The sequence below is a fragment of the Sander lucioperca genome, chromosome 11, assembly GCF_008315115.2.
Source record: "Sander lucioperca isolate FBNREF2018 chromosome 11, SLUC_FBN_1.2, whole genome shotgun sequence".
Classification (NCBI taxonomy): domain Eukaryota; kingdom Metazoa; phylum Chordata; class Actinopteri; order Perciformes; family Percidae; genus Sander; species Sander lucioperca.
Genome location: NC_050183.1, coordinates 17,679,003 through 17,691,391, shown reverse-complemented (window position 1 = coordinate 17,691,391; position 12,389 = coordinate 17,679,003). Strand labels below are relative to the sequence as shown.

At 39.5% G+C, this 12,389-nt stretch overlaps 1 protein-coding gene across 2 annotated transcripts in view; it reads left to right on the top strand.

Annotated features, from left to right (window-relative positions):
• LOC116038203 (regulator of G-protein signaling 8-like) overlaps nt 1-9,278 on the top strand; it is a 28,270-nt gene extending 18,992 nt beyond the window's left edge. For both annotated transcript variants that reach the window (XM_031282444.2, XM_031282443.2), the window contains exons 4-5: nt 5,418-5,584; nt 7,582-9,278. In XM_031282444.2, the coding sequence (XP_031138304.1) occupies nt 5,418-5,584; nt 7,582-7,776 (362 nt within the window). In that variant the 3' untranslated portion in view covers nt 7,777-9,278. The remainder of the gene's footprint in view (nt 1-5,417; nt 5,585-7,581) is intronic.
• Nucleotides 9,279-12,389: the final 3,111 nt, after the last annotated feature.

Below are 12,389 nucleotides of genomic sequence, written 5' to 3'. Positions count from 1 at the left end.
CCAGATCAAGGCAAAAGGGGTTACAGTATGCAGTGGAGGGATATATTCAAAATATAAAAATACGCAATGAAGGAGACACGACTACTATTGGTCTCAAGCGAAATCTGAGAAACCCCATGACCTGTACCTCAAATGCGGGATTGGGGAACTCAGGGGTAGGTTTTCCGTTCATAAAATGCTACATGAAAGATAAAAACAAAATTATTTAAAGTTGCTTGTTGGGGCGTTATGTTCGATTTTGTTGTAAACTGACGACAAATAAAGTTGGGGAGCTCAAAGACCCAACACAACAGCAGCTAGCAATGTAGCTAGCGTTAGCTAACATGTTAACTAATATGTAAGTTAACTAATAAAGTAGGTTAACATTCTGGCAATGATATCCATGGTAATCATAACTTTGGTCCAATTTGTGTTCTTGCCTCTAGTTAGTAGATCTAGACAACACGGTAACAGTTAGCTGTTAGCCTTACCTTTGAGCAGACGTATTTATGCTTCGTAATGTTCGACACATTTAACTGGGAGTGGGACCGTCCACACTGTTTTATCCATTGTAGGCACCGCTCACGTTGTGTTTTCGGCTTTGGGAATGGAAAGAACACAACTCCTCCCGACAATCTCGCGGGGTATCTAGTGTCCGATTTACAAACGCCGTGGGCGCACCGCTTCACCATCTTGCTTGGAGTCAATGTTTGTCGGACCTGCTCACATAGTAACGGTTGCTATGATGTGTGATTGGACAATGGTCGTTTTGGGGGAGGGGCCGGCGAGAGGTCAATTGCAACATTTTCTTCGGTTTTCTTACCCTGAAATCTGAGCTGTATATCTCCTGTGTGAAGTTGTTCTCGTCCTATGAGGTTATTGATATTTTTCCAGATTTCTTTACTATTGCATTTAGCCTCATTTATTTCTTGAAGATAAAAACGTGATTTGGCTAATCTCAATTCCTTAACCACTTTATTCCTCAAACCTTTATAAATTAAAATATCTGTGTCTCTTCTTTTTTTAAAGCACTTCATCATTTGCCACAAGTTGTCACTAAACTAAGGTAGATTAACTCTCTCTGTGTTTTCTCTTGGCCTTAACAATAAACTTCTCTCTAACAGATCAATCATTTTTTGTTGTAAATAGGTCACAGCCATGTTCCACATCTTCTGCGGACAATATATCATCCCCACCAAGTCACTGATCTCACTGTCAAATGCAGGTTGTTTACTTTTAGGTATATGAGACATGATGTCTGTGTGGTGTTGTGTTCCTAAATCTGTTTTTAGTTAATTTCCTTGCTACTAATGTTAGATTATGATCAGATAGCCCAGTGATCAGATTGTAGCTTTCTGTTATCCTCTCTGGTTTACTGGAGAAGACAAGATCCAACACCGTACTTGAATTCTTTGCAATCCTTGTTGGGCCTTTAATCAGCTGTTGAAAGTTATATTTGTCTGTAATTGTTTTAAATTTTTTCCTCTTCCCCTTGTCTTCCCAGTTTAAATTAAAGTCACCCATGAGAATAAGCTCTTTGTTATGGTTGCACTCATTTAACATATCAATGAGTTCATCATAGAAAGTGTAATTTGCTGATGGAGGTCTGTAGAATCCTATTAGAATAAAAGACATTTATTGGGATAATACATTTTTTTAAAGCAACGTATTCCAGTGTGCCTGCTGCTTTGAAAAGAATGCTCTCACATTTAATGTCGTCTTTGACGTATATCAATACCCCTCCTCATCTCTCCCTAAATCTGTCTCGTCTGAAGCACTGATAACCAGGTACAGAGAAAACATTAATTGGGGTTGACTGTTGTAGCCACGTCTCTGATAAACATAGATAGTCCAGGTTGGAGTTTAATAGTAAATGAGTCAACTGTTCAGTCTTTGAAACAACACTTCTGACGTTCAAGTGTCCACTAAAAAGTCCTCTGGGTTTCAGTTGTAGATCCCATATGACCTTTGCGTGATTAACAGTCTGGAAAAAGTAAGAGAATCGCTCCTTTATCACTGCAGGATTCCGACACGTCGGGTAGCTTGTAGGTAAGGTTATATCCACTGAGCACTTCAGGTGTCGGCTGTGTGTTATTCAAAAAGTCACAGTTACCATTGGCGATTGAAACCACGCTGTTTATACCTGGTATCTATACCAGGTATAGATACAGATATTCCACTCACCTCCAAGGAAGATGTTACCTCGGATTCAGAAAGGAGCTCAGCACCAATGTTTTGTGATGCCTCCGGAGTAACTGGGCCTGGATTTAGATGAACATCCCTAAATCCAGCATCAGTAGTAGAAGAATGCCATGAATCCCTTGAGACGGAGTGGTGAGTCTCTGCGGTTTGGTGGTTTGTTTACCTCGGCCTACCATGGCCTGCCTGTGACACAACATGGAAGAGTAAACTGTATAGAAGCCCAGCAGATTGTAGTGAAGGCTTACGGCGTCAGTGTTCAATGGGTAGTTGGAAGGAGCCCGGTTTACACCGGCCCAGTTCATCCGATGTTTCCACTGATTTCCGAAGTTTAGATGGCCGGTATGTGTAGCTCCAGACAGGTAGATTCGCATGGGTAGTGCGATAGTGATCAGCAGTAACAGAGTAAAGAGCACACTGTGGATATTTTGCAAGATCTTGCGTTTGTAACGTTTAACAGTACTGAATAAAGTTGATGTGGCTGCTAACAAGTGTGTTTTACCATGCGATAAGCTGCCTTCTTGATGTAAAAAGAAGTGCAGGTCGGCAGCCCCTGCCACGCAGCGTCTCCGCAACTCCGCCATCTAATCTCTAGTATAGTATGTAGTATAGTAGCCTATATTCTGACGGCCCAAACTGTGTATTTTCTGTGGAATTGTTTTAATGACGCCTGGGGTATTATTATTATTATTATTATTATTATTATTATTATATATATAAGTGTCAGTTCTTCTCCTAACTTAAGCAGAAAAGACAAAAAAGTCTCTAGTTTTGTTTTCAATCGCAGCTATGTTTCAAAGTGTTGCTTGCAAAAATAGGATGCGCCACTTTTCACACAGGTCTGTCATCAAAGTGATTGTAGTGACCATATCAACACTGTACTAACAAAGGGATCAGAAACAGCTAGCCTAGACTGAAAGAAAGCTGTAAACACCTTGCACTTACATGAACATTATCTGTTTTGTACAGATCGAGGTTGTGACATAACACCTTTGGTTGACATAACTAATGGAGCGCTTATGTCACCCATGGAAAACATAAAGTTTGTTATAAAGCCAAGAATAGAGCCCTCCCCAGGCAGAGGAAGCGTGATCGAGCTGTGTATCCTGTTTCAATTGACCAAGCATTAGAGAGGTCAACTCTAACATGTACATGAACACACAAACACACACACACACACACACACACACACACGTTCATTACATAAGTAATATCAAAGCAATAGGGACACAGTACTGACTGTTCCTTTATAGGATATTGCATTCACCTTAATTTAATTTCAAAGGTGGGATAATGTATTACAATTAGACCTGACTGCATTCTAGCATCATTCTCCAGTGTGTAAAACTGATTATATGTTTGCTGGGGGCCTGACTTGTGCTATATCTGTGTCAGCTGTTAAATGTCTTGTTAGCACAAGAACATTGTGTGAGGCTGACAAGCACCAATGCTTTGCTTTTCAAGATTATTTTATCAGGGTTACAGTTTGTACTTTAGTGAGGTTGTTAGCCATAGGGACAACTCATAAAAATGTCAACAGAATGTAGCATAGCAGGAGTGTTCAAAGCTTAACAACAATATATTTTTTGAATAATATCTTGGATGGTCCCAGTGTGCCGCATGGGTCTCCACTGATTGTTTCAGCCCCAGCTGCCGTGCATTGTCCATATTGCTCCCAGCTGCTCCTAATTGCTCTGGTGTATTTAAGCTTGAGTCTGGGCAGCCTGCTGTCAGTTCATTAAGTTCCCCTGTTGCACTGACTTAGAGTTTCTAAGCTAACAGAACTGTGTCCATGCTCAGAGACTTTTTAACTAACACTTTTTTTTTATATTTTCATTTTATTGGTTTACACATATACACATACTACAGATTAATACACACATAATCAATAAAAGATGTGATGGAGAGAGGCAAAAAACACCACAAGTGCTTAATTTGGGTACTTTCCAATGCTTAATCCAATTAAAATAGAAATAAACTAAAATACTGAAATGAGAGAGAGGATAAAAAGCCAAAAAGTAAAGTAACAAAAGGTTAAATAATATTAGCAATTACATGGGTTGTTTACAAAGACATTCAATAGGGATACTGATGTACAGACAAGCAGCTTTCTTAAATTGTACAGGTGTTAGCTTTGAAAACTCTGATGGCTAAGCATTCCATAGAAATGAACATCTGTAATTTAAACTAAATTGAAGTTTAGATGGGTTTTTTTTGGCAAAGATGTTTTTATTTTGGGTGCCAATGCAGATCCATAAGATACTTGGGAACCTTTGACCTGTAATCTGCATCCTCTCCAAATTTTAATGCAATACTAGATGGTCTCAGACTCCCTCTAAATTCCCCTCTCGTTAAATTTGTATAAAAATAACAAGTGCAACCAAACTAAATGAGTATCTAAGACATAAGACATAAAATAGTGCAAGTTAAAATATCGGGATAAAGTTTAACAACATAAATGTGAAATAAGGTCATATGAATTTGTGGACAAGAAATTCACCTCAGCAGAGGTCTGTGCTCTCAGAGCTTTTCACAAAGTGTGTGTTCTAAGCAAAAAATCCTTTCATATGCTTTCCCCAAAGTTCAAGTAGACCATTGCCTTCAAAGTCTTCTTTCCTTTTGTGTTACCACGGTTATTTGGGGACTTGTTCAAACAAAAGCCGTGTGTGTGTGTGTGTGTGTGTGTGTGTGTGTGTGTGTGTGTGTGTGTGTGTGTGGGGTGGGGGCCCTGTTCCCAAAGTGTGTGTGTTTCTTTGTGAGAAATATTGTTGAATATGCACAGTTGGACCATCCCCTCTGCTCATGCATAGCTTTATTAGGTAAACAGCAGTAATGAAGGCATGGAAATAACATGTCAATGCGACACAGGCCCACAGAAAAACATGCCCTTCTGTGTTATCATGGGGGGCAGCACATTAATTAATCACTTATCTTGACTGATGAAGACAGCAAAAAAAATTTTTTTTTCCCCTTTGTGGGAGTATTTTGTTCTGATTTGTTTGTGTTCTAATCACGAGCGGTTTGCCGCTTCTGGGAACAAGAGTGTGTACGCGCTGGGATAATAACACAGGGTGAAGGGGATTATCACATGATCAAGATACTCTATGTTGAAATAGAAAAACATCCAGCATCCTGCTGTACGGGAACAAGTGCTACGCTGCAATATCAATCATGTCTGTGAAGTGTTTTTGTTGGTTTTACCTCCTCCACTTACCGTCTGATTCATTTGTCCTTTCCAGATGGCCTCGCTGCCTTTCGGACATACCTCAAGACGGAGTTCAGTGACGAGAATATCGAGTTTTGGATGGCCTGCGAGGAGTACAAAAAAATCAAAAGCTCAACCAAGCTTGTGTCAAAAGCAAACAAAATCTTTCAGGAGTTCATTGATATTCAGGCGCCCAGAGAGGTGTGTGACTGAAGTTTGTGTTCTTCCCTTTACTTAATGATCAATCAAGAGATGTGTAGAAGAAATTGAATTATCTAACAGTTTTAGTCTCATTTTATCCTAATCCTAATCCTCTTTCCTGTTCACTGATTAAATTCCTATTATTTTACCTGATCAACAAACTTTTTGTGTCTTCCGATTTAATTAAGTCTGTCTGCCTTTTCTCTAGCTTAGTGTTTAAAATGCAGCACTTCACTTTGATCACTGAGGGAGAGGTTTTGTTTAAAGCACGTTGGGTCCAACAGAGATTCACAGTAAAGCACTTTTGATTAGTTAGTGCAGACAGTATTGAGTCTACGCAAATCTACTCATACAGACTTGTAGTTGAACGTCTTCTCAGCTTTTGTTTATTCCGTTGTTTCCTGTGAACCATGTAAAAATAATCCTGGCCAAAAACTCCTTGTGGTTAGAGAGAATTCAACAGCGTCTTTTGGACTTCTGTCTCCACTCCTCAGTAAAGTAATCTAATCTGACCCAGCCACTGGACCTGAGAGAACTTGTCTTCCGTTCTACCGTTTAACCGTTAACCGACAATACAAATTTGGCCGATTTTAATAGTTAAAACAATATTATTTAAAAAAGTATTACAAGTTTGTTGCATGATCAGAGAAAAATAGGCTATACAATCCATTTCATAACTGCTAATTAACTTGCTAGTGATAACTTTGCACTATCAAATTGCATTTTAAGTTCTTGTTCGTGGCACTCTGCTGGGGGGACTGCCCATTTCTCCGACACTCCATTGTTCCGACCTCTCAATAACCCAAAAAATTCCCTTTGGTCCTACAGCCCACTAGTCCGACGTCGTAATTTCGCCAATTTCGTGGCGAAATTACGAATACCACTATGGCCACACTAAGACCCGCCCTACAAAGTAGCTCGATTGGTTGGGGTTAGGCATTTGACCTCGAGTGGTTAAGGTTAGGATAGCCGATTGGTCAGGGGATAGGACCTGTACAAATGGGGTCACGTTACCTTGCGTATGCATGGACGCCTGGCCAATAAATGCTATTAAAGGGCGGGTCTTGGCATGGCCATAGTGGGATCAGACTAGTGGGCTGTCAAACAAAGGGAATTTTTCGGGTTATTGAGAGGTCGGAACAATGGAACGTCAGAGAAATGACATGGCACCCTCTGCTGGACGGCACTTACATTGGAGAACTACATGACACATGCCACTATACCGATGAGGACTGGCGGGTGTAATCCGCCGTCCTACACACAGAGTATGCCAGGCAGACACACCGTTGACACCTGGCAGATGGATGCTCAAGCAATTCCAGGAAAGTGGCTGCATGTGTCCACAACAATGCACAGAACACCGTGGCTGCGTGATTGGTACAAGTCTAGAGCTGTCCGCGGAATGTATGCCCGAGCCTCCCAAAGGGGTGAACTGGGACTTTGTTGCCTGCTTGTCGGTAACCGTAAACACTGTCCATTTTAGAGAACAAGTTTCGGATCAAGGTTTAAGACTACGTTTATTTACTGAGAAAGATACACATAATTTATTCTCTAGAAGAGTGACAAGTTTACCTAAATGTACTTGTGACATACAGTACGCTCATTAGGGTTAAGTGCTTATAAAAATCCAATGTCACCTTTTTATAAACACCAATCCTTTAGTTTCTTGGCTAATGTGATGAACCCACCACCAGCTTGTTTGTTAGCCTTGTTTCCTGTTTTAGTTTCCTGACTCAGCAACGTGTCCCCTGAACTAAACCTCAAAATAGGTTATTTGTCATTGCCTTCCCAAATGAACCAAATAAGTGTTTTCCGATCTGCCACTGTTATGGTTAAGGATTGGTAAAGATTTGCCAGCCAAAACTACTTGGTTAAGGTTAATGAAATGATCATGGTCAAGTGGAGCATGCAGAACAAATGCTATGATGACATTATTTAATATAAATGAGTGACCTTCCCCTTTAAACAATGTGTATTTGCTCTCCTTATCCTGGCAGGTAAACATTGACTACCGCACCAGGGAAAAGACCAAGCAGAGTCTGGAGGATCCGTCCCCAACAAGTCTCAACGAAGTCCAAGCTAAAGTCTACGGCCTCATGGAGAAAGACTCGTACCCACGATTCCTCAGGTCCAAGATGTACCAGGATATAATCAAAAGGGCGCAAGCACAAGGCCAGCGAAGGTCTGTTTGACTGAATTTGATGAAGACCACAGCCGACACAACACTGGACCTACACTGTAAATCACTCAGTAACCCTTTGACATCATCTCTGAATACTGTGAATCTGCAAGGATGATGCGACATGCTTGACTGTTTTCTTTTGTCTACACCAGCTCCATGCATGCAATCCCTGTAGAAAAGACGTGTCTTGGTGGACTGCACTGTACAGTATAAAGGAGGAGATTTGATGAGGATAAGCTAATTGTTTTAACTCTACTCAGTACTGGGCGATATGTTTGAAAATATTATGTTTGCACTCAAGAATACACTTTCAACTTTCAACAAAAACTGAATTCAGAAAAATGTTCCACTATTGTTAGACGAGTACTCTAACCATGGAGTTAAGGATTACCTTTGACAGATGTTAGCTGTTTGTGGTCTTTTGTTGGGGCATGACCAATACATTTAATACCGCAGATTCTTCAAATCCTCAAGAAAGAAGTCTATTGGGATAAATACCGTTATCGTTTTATCGCCCAGAACTACCTCTGCTTATCTTCAGTTCTTTGTGAAATAGACACCTTCGTACGCAGGTCACTAGACCTGTTGTGGTAGTTTGTGTGTTTACAACAAATGATGAAGTGAGTGACTTAATATCTGAAACTGTGCCAAAGTAGATTGCACTTAGAGATTGATATAGCTACATATTACTGTGTATTGTAAACTTTTCCAGGTATGACATTACATGTGGAGTATAATGAAGGGTTGAGTTTTTTTTTTTTTTTTTTTTTTCTTCAATTCACTACTATTCAGGAAGTGGAAATGTGCTTTTATCTCTGTTGAATCTGTTCTATATACCAATGTATACAGTGCATGGACCAATCATCCCTTGCCAGCCAGAATTCTATAGTAATTAGATTTGATTTAAGCTATGTCATTGCACTAAAATACCACATTAAATGTTTCATTGCATGATCAACATTGGATTTAAAATGACTCATAATTTACATACAAGTTTGGAAGTGCTGATTAAAAAGTAATTGAAATACCTTACACAAAAAGAAATTGTTGTTTATTACAAAACTAATTTGCTGAAATGTACAGCATTCTCAGCATTCAGTGATTCATTAAACTGAATATTGGCCTCCTGCCAGTAGTGACTTGAATGCCCAACCCCCATGGAATATGTTCTGAGGTATAACGTGTTGTGTACATTTCCTAAATAATTTTCAGCATGATGGAATACTCAGAATAACTATTTAGATATCCTTTAACTTGATCAGTATTTTATGAAAATGACTGCAAAAAATAAGTCCCTACATGACAATGTATTTGAAATGTGCTCCCTCAACATTTGATAAGATTTCAGGGGAGACAAATATTTTTCTTTTTTGCATGTGTACTGTGAAGGCCAAACTGTTGAAATACAACAAATCTGGCTCAACAACATATCACCCTATATGCTATGTAATTGTGTTCCACATGAATGTAACTTCCCCCTTATATTTTGTGATTAAAAATTAATCTGCATCTGTATTTAGTGCCCTGTGTGACTTAATTCTCATAATACCAAAAGGGTATTAGAGCTATGAAAATGCATTCATCCACTGATGAGACAGACAGATTGACCCAGATTCCAATGCCATTTTTTATAACCAGACAAGAAGAAAAAAAACTCTAATAAATGAAAACCCAGTCCTCAATCTGGGGTGATTCATCCTTCTATTTCATTTTTGGAGAAGAGAATGAAGATTGCAATGTCTGGTTTCTATTTACCATTATATTGGAATAATTATTATAATAAAAAGGCATGAAATGTTATAGAAAATAAAATAACTGGCTTATGAGCAACAAAGTCAGTTAATTGCTAAGGAAATGGAAGAGAACTTTGCTCAACAGACTTTACATTTCATCACATCCAAGGTCTAAAGTTGCAGCTGCTCAACAACGATTAGTCACATGAAGTAAAGAATGGAAAACTAAAAACAGAATTCAGTCAAACATTCATGGCACTATTTCTACTGTCTAGATCAGAGATCTTCAACAGAAGAGTTACTGCAGCGGGGTCACCAAATTATTAAGTTTTTGAAAGTTTTTTTCAAAAACTAAAATTTCTTAACATGAATCCAACATATTATTAGCAAATACATATCAGCCAATTTGTAAAAAAAAAAAAAAACTAGGGCTGTCAAACGATTCATTTTTTTTTTAATCGCGATTAATCGCTGAAGTTCTATAGTTAATCGTGATTAATTGTTAATTGTTAATTAATTATTTACCAGTGTATCTTGATTAGGAATCAAATGAATGCAAAGAAAGTTACTTTATGAACTTGACTTTAAGATTTGTAATTATTTATTTACTGTAAACAAAAGAAAAATGTGTGAATCTGTCATTATTGCACAATTCCTCCAAGTACCTAACCAAAAAACTAAAAATCCCTATTCTTACTAGAGTCAATATAGTGTTTAGTAACTCCTAAATAATGTTGATTCCTCACTGACGTCCAATGATCACCGGTTAATAAGACAGCGTTTGCAGCAGTTCCACTGTGGCTGCTTTCTCCGTGTCATACAGGTTGTGTATCCATGAAAACTACTGTCCCCCTCGACGGCAACGAGACAGGTCAACCGTAGTACGTCTTTAAGTCCGAAGTCCTCTACGATGCTGACAGGTCTGCAGTTAGTTGCCACCCGTTTCGCAATAGCTGTAGTAATTATTTGGGATTTGGTTTCATCCACAGGTCGACAAGTAGCACTCTCCTGAGTGGGTAGCATGCTAGCTGGTAGCATCACGTTAACTGTACTACTATGCTTAGCTCCGTAGGTGGTAGCTCAAGCTTGACGTGCTTTGGTGATATTTTAATTCGGCTTTACACAATGTGCATATGGCTTTCGACTGATCTACGAGCCATCCGGGAGTTTTGGAAAATAAAAAGCGCCATTCAGGATTTCATTGCTGCTGTGTTTCTCCATCATGCCTGCAGCCTGCAACAGCAGGATGTGTTACGAGGAAGTGGCAGCTTGATGATAAGTAACGGTGCTGCAAAGGGTCAAAGTAGTAGCCTGTTATGCACAACACAAAACCGAGTGAAGTGTAAAATAAATTAATAAATGCTGGTATGCGATTTAAAAAAAATTAATCGCATCACGTCGGCCCTTAATCGCATCGCGGTTAACACTGACAGCCCTAATGATAGGCTTACTAGCCTATAGGTAAGGTAGTCACTAAGGCAGCCATCCACAGATACAGTTAATCCTAAGGATTCACTAGTCATGTTTCCATCTAATTGTCAAGTGAAATTTAAGCAAACTTTTAAAATGTCGCAAAAAATAAAAAAGAAAATGCGAATTAGAAGCGTTTCCATCAACTGGTTTAGAGCAAATAAACTAAACTACGTAGTTTCGTCACAAGTTGACGTTACGCATGGTTGTAGATTGCAAATCAGCCTGCTAAATCAAAGAGTTTAGAAGCTAAGTTCTTTGGCTAAATGGAGAGAGGTAGCATTGTACAAGTTGGCCACCTGTGCAGAATACAGGGTTGTGGCAGAGACATTTGGTGTCAGCAGGACAACCGTTCACCGCTGTCTATACACAGTGTGCCGGGCCATACGATACAAGTTGTTGAACCAATTCATCAATTTACCCAACGTGGCTGAGGCACAGGCAATAGTGCACCGCAACTCCAACACCACGCACCTTTTGCCACAAGTGTACGGCACACTGGATGGGACCCATATCCCGATCCTTCCCCCATCCGATGGATACCGGGACTATAGTCATGTGAGTTACATGTTCACTACGTCAAAAACTTATTCGGCAAAGCGTTTTCCATCTCCCATTTTGCGCATTAACTCTTTTTCGAAAAAGACAAAAACCACCTCAATTATGATGGAAACATGATTCCTGTGCCACATGTATGTTTAACATTGAATTAAAGATTTATAAAATCATGCCGACAATTACTATTTCAATAGCTTAGTATTCTATGCACTTAAAAGGTTTGTATTTAGGCTTTAGGCCGTGCAAACGTTATTGTAGGACCAGTTTAATATGCAACTTAATTTTATACCATAAATGTAGTAGAGGGTCCCTGAGCCAGCTCTCTCACTTAAGGCAGAAGACCTGTGGTCTAGAGCACCACTTATGAGGAAGCCAGTGCTCTTTTCTAGTATCTGGGGCACTAGTAGGATGGATAAGCCCACTGTGACATTATATTTGTCACTGTACTGTAATTCATATGTATTCCACTTATTTAAGTCCCCCACTGACTGCCGCTGTATAACACCGCAAAATTCTGCATAGGGAGGAGGTCAGGGTGGTTTGTGGGTCCCAAAACACTCAGCTTTCGAGCAGGGCAGCATGTTTGAGTCATGGAAGAAGTTGAGGAGAAAACACAAGACTTTTACCCAGGAAATTGATGTGTCCTGGGTGTAATATTTAGGGTACTGGTGTTTTTAACCCAAACCACAGACCTTTTTTCTAATGTGAACTAGCCATTTTGGTGCCTAAAGTAAACTGTCACATTGCCGTATGACAGTCAACTTTTTGTGGCTAAACTCAACTGTCACTGAAAAAAAAGAGCCTCATATTCATCTTGATCACAATGCACTTTGTTGCGTTCAACCACAGCACTATTAACATT